Genomic DNA, 8,858 nt, shown 5'->3' with positions numbered 1-8,858 from the left:
ACTCTCTTTCCTTTGTAATCATCCATTTCTTGCAGCTTCGTCTCATCATTGATCATATGATTTGAGCACCCAGAATCAATGATCCAAACATCTTTATAGTTTATTTTTGACTTTAAGGTTGCTGCAAGAGCTTGATCATCGATGTCAGCTTCAACGGAGAGTCCTACTTCTGCATCCCAAGTTTCCTCATTAATGGATGCTTCGAATGTGACCTCTTTCTTCTCATCTCTTACGGCGGCCACATTTCCTTTGAGAGTTCGCCTTCTGGGGAATCTACAATCTCAAGCAAAATAACCCTTCTTGCCACAATTGAAGCATTCACCATTCTTTCTCTTATCATTTTCCCCGTATTGTTGGCGATGATCTCTTCTTCCTTGTTGAGCTCCCCCTGAAGCATTTCCTTTTGATTTTTGGTGACCCTTCCACCCATATGTCTTACTTTCTTTCATCGTCTCTTGTCTTCGAGATGTTGCTTTCTTCTTATTGGTGAAGAGTGCATCTTCTCCGTCTTTTATGGTTACTTCATTCATCTGCTTGGCTAATGCCTCTTGATTAGCCAATAAATTCTCCAGCTCTATTAATGATGGTTGAGTAGGCCATCCTCTCACAGCGGCTATAAATCCATTATACTCGGACCTTAAGCCATGGATGATAATTCTCTTCATCCTTGCATCACTCACTTTCTCTTCAGGAGCAAGTTGAGATATCTCACGACAAATAGATTTCACCTTGGTGAAATACTGAGAAATAGACAAACTTCCTTGTGAGATACCTGCGAGCTCATTTTCCAAGAGCTGGAGGCGTGCTTCATTCTTCTTTGAAAATAATTTTTCAAAAGTTTCCCAAGCGGCCTTTGGTGTTTTCTCGTCACGGATGTGCTCCAATAGATCATCCTCGATTGTAGTCTTCAGTATAAATAAAGCCTTCCCAGCCTTGATGTTCCATTTTCTCAAGGCTTCGACATTTTCTTTTGATGGAGGCGTTGTGTCACTGCCAGCAACTATTTCCCATAAATCATGTCCTTGTAGGTAGGATTCTATGCAAGTCCGCCAATAACCATAGTTGTGGTTATTGAGACTCTTGATACCACAGCTCGTACTTGCAAGATCTGCCATCATGACGTCCAACGTCCAATAAACTTGGTCCCTGACCGATGAGCTTTCACAGTTCCTAACTGTGCTCCGACAGAATCTCTCTTAGAGCCTTGGTGAAAACACGTCGATGTAAACGTCCAACGTTTACCGATTTCCTCCACTAGAAATGGTCCCGAACGACCCGCTCTGATACCAATTGTTGGAAGCTTTGACGAGCCCAACACACCCACTATAGAGGATCTAGACTATACTAGACTCACTACACCAACACTTTGGCATTGATTAGCCTTTAATTTTATGAATTCTTAGTGCACAATAGTACTTAGGCGACAGTGTCGACCATATATCATTTAGGCGGTATAACCGACCATGTATCACTTAGGCGGCAGAGCCGACCATATAATAAGAACAACACAAGTGCACTAAGAACTTAAACACAAACTAAGGCTTAACCGGGAAACTTAACAAATAACACTTTTATTAATACAAAATACAATTACAATATTACTTACTTACAAGCTTTTCATCTCTACTCACACTCTTCTCACTTCTTACTTCTTCTCTACTTCTCAACTCACTCTTTTCACAACTTACTTACAAATGAAATCACCACCCATATTTATACTACTCCATGGAAACTTCTACACACTAGATTTTTCCATGGATAAATATTTAGATATTTTTACCACATAAAAATATCTAGATTTTTACATTTTAACATCTAGATTTTTCCTCATTAATATCTAGATATTTCTTTTTACATTTTAATATCTAGATATTTACATACATTACTAATTCCATATTATCTAAATTTGCATTGCATTTTAACAGTACAATGGTCCGAAGATGTTATTGTTATAACCTGTTTTGATTTGTTCGATTAGAGTACCAAGTTAGAACAAGTTACAACAATCTATAGTTTCTATTATATTGCTAAAATGATGATGTCATTATTAGATTATTCATTTGTTAAGAAAAAATCAAAAAAAAAGAAAAAAAATCTAAGTATGGTGGGTGATGTCATTAATCAAAATAATTTTGAATTAAAATTAAATCTTATTAATTAATTATTATTAAATCTTATTAATAATTATTAAAATTATTAAAATTAAATAATTTAAAATTATTTTAATTAATTATTTTGAATTGAGTACGAGAAGGTATAAAAGTTAGATAGAAGGAAACCAATTATACATTTATATTTCAATTTACACTTTTAAAATAAAATTACAACCAATATTATCTCTTATGATTGGATGTGAATTGTTTAATATGCATTTTAGGTTTTTGATGAAATGTTAAGCTGACGAGTTTCTTAGTCGGATTATGTGGTTCCACGGGTCATTAAATTAAATAACTTTAGCATTTACGTTCACTTAATACCTAAAACATATAGTAATATGTCATAGCTCAAGATTAGGACTCAACTTTAGGTAAACCATTCCATCATAATTCATATTATGATATGAATTCATGAATCCCCGCGATAAATAACCTGGATTCTCACCATGGTGCAAACCGGAGGCGAGCTCGGACTAGTCTTAAGTTCAAGTGAAAAACTCATCCCAAAAAGCTCGTCACTCCCAAAAGCTAGCTTGAAAGAGGAGGGGACACCTTGACTTATGAACCATCACTCAATCTCATACTTGAGCGATGTGGGATCGTAACTCTGTACCGAACGATTTCATACCAATGTGTGCAGACCTGCTAAATGACGTTTGTTTTTGTCACTATCAGATGTTATGAATGAGAAAATGTGTTCTAGCATGTCTTCTGGAAATTAGAACGTCATTTTTCAGCACCTGGAACCCTAGGTCTTTCCTTTTAAACTGTTTTTTTCGTCTAACCGAAACGTACCGCCGGTAACGAAAACAGGTAACAGCTGAACATAGGTTTCTGATTTATGAAATAAGACCTTTCAGTTTGATTTCGAAAGAAAGGAAAAAGTAATGAAGATATTATTGGGGCGTAAATGTCATTAGACTCTTTTTGAGGACCAAAGTTGTAATTTAACTATCATAAAACCTTATCCACACATCACCTCTCACCGCCACCGCGTACCTCTACCAATTGGTTTATCAAGTAGCTGAACCTAATTAATTTTCCCGCCATTATATCATCTTAATTACCAAAAATCACAAACCCTAATTTACAACATATGGATTCACTATCCTTCACGTTTCAATCCGTCGTCACATCAAGTTTCGATTCAATACGTCATTCCAAAACTCAGAGTAAAGTTTCCACAATCGGCGGTGATACTGCTCGTACTGTTTCCGTCAATGCTCGATTAAACAAACGCCGTTTAATCTCCGTTCCATCGCGCTGTTCGTTTTCAAATCCACAAAATGAAGAAGAAGTAGAAGGTTCGGTTGAAGAAGTTAGGGTTCCTGATGCGTGGTTGAACACTTCGAAAGCTTTGGAGGTGATAAAATCTAATTAAATGATCTTATCAATTGATTTTATGATGTGATTCGTTTTACATTTTGTTATATAGTTATTTACTTTGATCGTTTGTAATTGGAATCGAGTATTACCAGATAGGAGAAAACTTTACTAAAATGTTTTAGGAATTCGACTTAACCTTCATGAACGATTGAACGACGTATTTATGCTAAGCCGGTTGTGTGATCATTGGTTTCAATTAATGATTTAATCGGATAAAGGTTATTTTGTAGTATTAAACGTATATCAAATGTATTAGTGTAGTACCTTCGGTGAATTATCACTAGTGCACATCAGCACATGAGTGATGTTGGGTCCATAAGCAACTTGAACTCCAATCAGTTTATGCCCAGAGCTGATATGTGATCATCTGAAGTCTAGATCCATCTGGATATCACAATATATATTACTTAAATTATCGTAACCTTGATGCAATGATGCTTGCCTAGATTACTACTTTTTCCTCTCTCTTTGTAGATAGTAGTTACTCTATTCACCTTATTCAATTTACCTCTTACGATGTTAATGATTATGCCGTTATGATTATGGGCGTGCTTCAAGACAGACGTTATTATATTCAAGTAATTTCTTTGCAGAGCTGATAATGGATCAATCCAAAGTCTAAATGTCTTGGATCAATGTAAATTTATGTATGAAATATAGACTATATAGTGTTATTTGTAATGCCTCTTTTTAATAACCAATTTTACACGAGTCTTTTTGTAAAGAGTACAATCAGTTGGCTGTCTTTGACTCTAGCTTTCTATTTTGACGATCAAGTAGTTATATAGTGTCCGTATGCCCCATAGGTATGTATGTTTTTCGGGATGATATTTATTTCGGGATGATATTTAAAACCAAGTAGGTTGAGTAAGTATCCTTATGTTTATGTTTTGACACATACTCTTGACATATATATTTGTTAAGATATAAGTAAAACGTTTGTCGGTTTTCCTATAACTAACCATTTGCCTTTTCGTTTAACTACGTTCTTAAAAGGGTTAATGTGTGTGCACTTGTGTGTTCTGTTCTGCTTAAATTTTCTATGCGTACTGCAGGAATCAGAATGGTTAAGAGTAACTCTTCACAAGTGGTTGGATGATGAATACTGCCCAGAGCCAACTAATGTAGACATCAGCAGTGTTGCAGCACGATCTTATTATAACTCGTTAATTGAGAAACAAACTGATCTAGGTGATATATTGCTAAGGATGGCAATGGAGCTGGAAACCATATCCTTTAAGGAGAGCTTTCATGGAGCATTTTCATCAGCAAATGCTGCTGTAAACCTTATTCTTGAGCGAATAGTGCAGGAATGAATGCCTAACATTTTCCAGGTTTGAATTATTGACTGATATCTATCCTGACTATCCACCATTGCCCTCTTATTGTAATTAATCAATTTTGTTATAATTCACACTATGAGAGTTATTGAATCGTCTGAGAGTTATGTTGCTAATTTCTGGTGTCTTTTAATAAACAATTGCATTTAATTACATGCCTTGTATGTGACTTCAAGCTTTTGGTATTTTCAATTTATATTTTGACTTATTCATCATATTTGGTTTCTCTGTGGTTCTCTTTATCTTAGGTCATCTTACCTAAGATAATTGATTATACTACCATAAATCAGAACTAGAGTGCAAATCTTTAATGGAAATTCATATAATTTGTTGGTATATATATTGTGAGGTTTTTATGGTTGTTATCGGTATGATCTATATATCTCAGGCCTAAAAAATGTTATTTTCTCTTTTTATATAGTTGATAAAATGAAGATGTCAGTAATGATTTCTGTTTTAAAAAAAGTGACTATGGTACTTCCTGATTACACATGACAGCTACATAGACATGGAAGTGGAGTGTGGAATCCCTATTTATCGATCCTGGATTCTGTTAAAGATAGGGAATAGGATCGTTAGTAGTCCCCGTTTATCAGATTTCCTAGTTCTTGTATCAAGTATAAATATAAATATAGGGTTTAACCTCTCAATGAAAATAACACGATATTTTCCATTTAATCTGATTAATTGATCCGAAGTTAAATTGTTCCATTTCTAAAGCTAGGTGGCAATTCGTCTAAGGTTCGGATAGACGGGTTGGAATCACCCATCCAGGACACAACCAGTTTTGTTGCTTTTTATGGGTTCGAATCATCCAACCCATAATGACCCATGTTCTAAAGGGTTTGGTGGGGGTTGATGGGTATAACTCGGATACAATTCTATTTTGCGAGTGTTGGGGATTCTAACCTTTTGACCTGCCAACCTATTTAGACCCAACCCTAATTTGTTTTTTTTTTTTTTTTTGTTTTTTGTTTTTTTTCATATTGCGTCAAGAATTGCAACTCATATACGTGTCTTTAATTTTGGGCGTAGACAGTCTCTTGTACTCCTTGTCATATCAAATAATAAAGCATCAAGTTTTAAAATTTATTTTTCATTCAGGTTGTATCATTTTGGTGGTTTGTATTTTTTTTTTAACAAAAATATATGTTCACTCATAGTGTTATCAAACAACTCCCATTTGCATAAGAGCTTCCTAATTTCTTTCCTCTTTGTCAAGAAACAAGAAATGTATTTTGTGGTAATGTCAATTATGGTCTTCAAGTTTTTTAATTGTAGGAAGGGATTTTAATAGTTGGTCACTTAATTTACTTTTGGGTATTATACTGCTTATCATGATATCAACTCTTGTGCTATTTTTAGGGGAATTGATACTGTCAACTGATAATGTATTTTCTTGGAAATATGTTAGTTTATAATTCATATATGGTGATTTTAGTGTCATCTAACAATCATTTTAGGTAATTGGCTCTTGAAAAACAAGAATTATCTAGTTATACTTAACAACGTGCACGCCTGTAAGAGTTGACTAGATACTATCACGAAAATAGCGGAGGTCAAGGGGTCGCGCCCCCTTGCGGGGTCCAAGGGGCAGCGCCCCTGGTTAGGTTCCCGAAAATTTTAGGCACTATATGTTTTATCGAAGAAGTTGTCTGCCAACCAACGGATTTTCCCGCCAAAAGTCGTGTCATTTCGATTAACGATTTTTCCCGCCAGAATGAAGGTTACCCCTTTGGTTAATCAACCGAATTATTACTGATTTTCTTTCCAGAAAATCATTTACTTGTTTTTCATTCTCAAACACAGAAAAACACATCTTCTCGAATACCCTAGATTTGTATTGTTCTTGCCTACAATCAAATCACGTCCTTGTCTTATCCCAATATAGATTTTGTGATACGCGAGGCTTGTTGGTCGAAATACTTAATTGAGAAAGTGATTTCATGATTCATGACAATCGGATTATCAATTACAACTCTGATTTTCTAACATCATATGCGTTGGAATCTTGAGTTAGTTGCATTTGTGGGTTAGTTGGTCCTTCTGTTGGTATAAATAGATGTATTATCTTATCATTTTACTAAGTAACTAATTACATTATCACATCCTATATGTTATTATTTCTCAAGATTAGTTTTCTCTCTCTAGTAAATTAGGATTCATTATAACATTCCCTGTCAAACTGTCGTTACAAATTTGTATATGAGCATCTTTGTCTAGCATAGTCAGTAGTATAAAACCTGTCAATGGACCACTGAAACTGTATATTCAACTGTGTGTTGACTACTTTGATATGTTGGAACATGTGATGCAGGTATGGTGGACAATGGTGCTGGATTCGGTGTGGGCCCAACTAGCCCAATCACTTTGGCATGTGATGATTATATGGTTGTCAATGGACCAATGAATGGGCCTAATGTGTCAAGAGGAAGCTGGGATCCTGGAGGTTGACGAGCAAGGGAAGAAAAGGGAATTAGAATTGGTGTAAACTAATTCTCCTAAATTATTGGTCTTTATTTTAAGTTAATATTTATCTCTTAATTTATGGTTACCTATATCCAGACTATAACTATATATGTGGAGTTTTGTGTTAGTTTTAAACTTAGTTTTATGATATTGATATTCACGTGAAAAGAAAAAAAAACAAAGGAGCCATAGGCTTTGGTTTTGTCATTCAACCGCGAAGGTTGTAACAGTTGATCCGAGAAGGATTAGCTATTTATCTTTATATTCAACCGAGAAGGTTGTGTTTCGATTAAGCCGTGAAGGTTTTAATCACTATCTATCTTTATTGTTTTAGCCACGATCCTTTCAATTCATCATTTGGTATCAGATTTCAGGCATGGCTAAACAAGCTGAGATCGAGAAATTGCATCGCAAGATTCAAGAGTTAGAAGACATGAAAGATCTCGTGCGAAAAGTAGAGATCAAGCTTGAAAATTTTGAATTTTCAAGAGATGCTCAATCGAATGACCTGGTTAATTCAGTTGATTCGATTTTTAATATGGAGTATGTTCCCGAACCTTGTATGCTTGAAGACTCCGTACCAATTTATGATACTGACGGTGAGAATGATGAAGAGGAAGAAGAGGCACAAGCGGACGAGGTGCATCTTACTTTGGCGCCTTTAGAGTCACCAATCCCATGTGACAGTGAAGATGAGACAACTAATGGTCTTTTTCATGTGTTAGAAAAAATTAACGAAAACACGTCTAAGATTGAACTCCCAAATTATTATCATGTATTCGCCACATTTAGGGCTGCTAATTTGTCACCATTTATCGATTGTAGCGGCGATGTTGTAGACTCGAGGACGAGTCTTTTTGAAAAAGGGGAGAATGATGCAGGTATGGTGGACAATAGTGCTGGATTCGGTGTGGGCCCAACTAGCCCAATCACTTTGGCATGTGATGATTATATGGTTGTCAATGGACCAATGAATGGGCCTAATGTGTTAAGAGGAAGCTGGGATCCAGGAGGTTGACGAGCAAGGGAAGAAAAGGGAATTAGAATTGGTGTAAACTAATTCTCCTAAATTATTGGTCTTTATTTTAAGTTAATATTTATCTCTTAATTTATGGTTACCTATATCCAGACTATATATGTGGAGTTTTGTGTTAGTTTTAAACTTAGTTTTATGATATTGATATTCACGTGAAAAAAAAAAACAAAGGAGCCATAGGCTTTGGTTTTGTCATTCAACCGCGAAGGTTGTAACAGTTGATCTGAGAAAGATTAGCTATTTATCTTTATATTCAACAGAAGGTTGTGTTTCGATTAAGCCGTGAAGGTTTTAATCACTATCTATCTTTATTAATGATGCAGGATCCGGTCGAATATCAAGTGTTGGGCTACATGAATTATTTGGGCTAGCTATTTTTGTTGGGCTTAAAGAGAGAAGCGGTAAGGGTAGTATCAAAGTTGTTTTGAACACATGTGGGCTTGTGAAGACAAATGAGCCGAAGTCTGGAAG

The 8,858-nt window shown here is 35.4% G+C and overlaps 1 protein-coding gene across 2 annotated transcripts; it reads left to right on the top strand.

Annotated features, from left to right (window-relative positions):
• The first annotated feature begins 3,071 nt into the window (after positions 1-3,071).
• Positions 3,072-7,459, top strand: LOC139855768 (uncharacterized). Of its 2 annotated transcripts, none has more exons than XM_071845014.1 (3): positions 3,072-3,519; positions 4,598-4,876; positions 5,304-5,515. In XM_071845014.1, exons 1-2 carry the CDS (start codon positions 3,253-3,255, stop codon positions 4,856-4,858), a joined length of 528 nt encoding a protein of 175 aa, XP_071701115.1. In that variant the 5' UTR covers positions 3,072-3,252; the 3' UTR covers positions 4,859-4,876; positions 5,304-5,515. The 2 variants fall into 2 exon arrangements, with proteins under 2 accessions (XP_071701115.1, XP_071701114.1); XM_071845013.1 differs by lacking the exon at positions 5,304-5,515 and adding an exon at positions 7,200-7,459 and having other exon boundaries at positions 3,077-3,519.
• The last annotated feature ends 1,399 nt before the right edge of the window (positions 7,460-8,858 follow it).

Source organism: Rutidosis leptorrhynchoides, chromosome 6 (genome assembly GCF_046630445.1).
Source record: "Rutidosis leptorrhynchoides isolate AG116_Rl617_1_P2 chromosome 6, CSIRO_AGI_Rlap_v1, whole genome shotgun sequence".
NCBI lineage: Eukaryota > Viridiplantae > Streptophyta > Magnoliopsida > Asterales > Asteraceae > Rutidosis > Rutidosis leptorrhynchoides.
The sequence above is the reverse complement of the archived record's forward strand: the minus strand, read 5'-3'. Positions and strand labels throughout refer to the sequence as shown.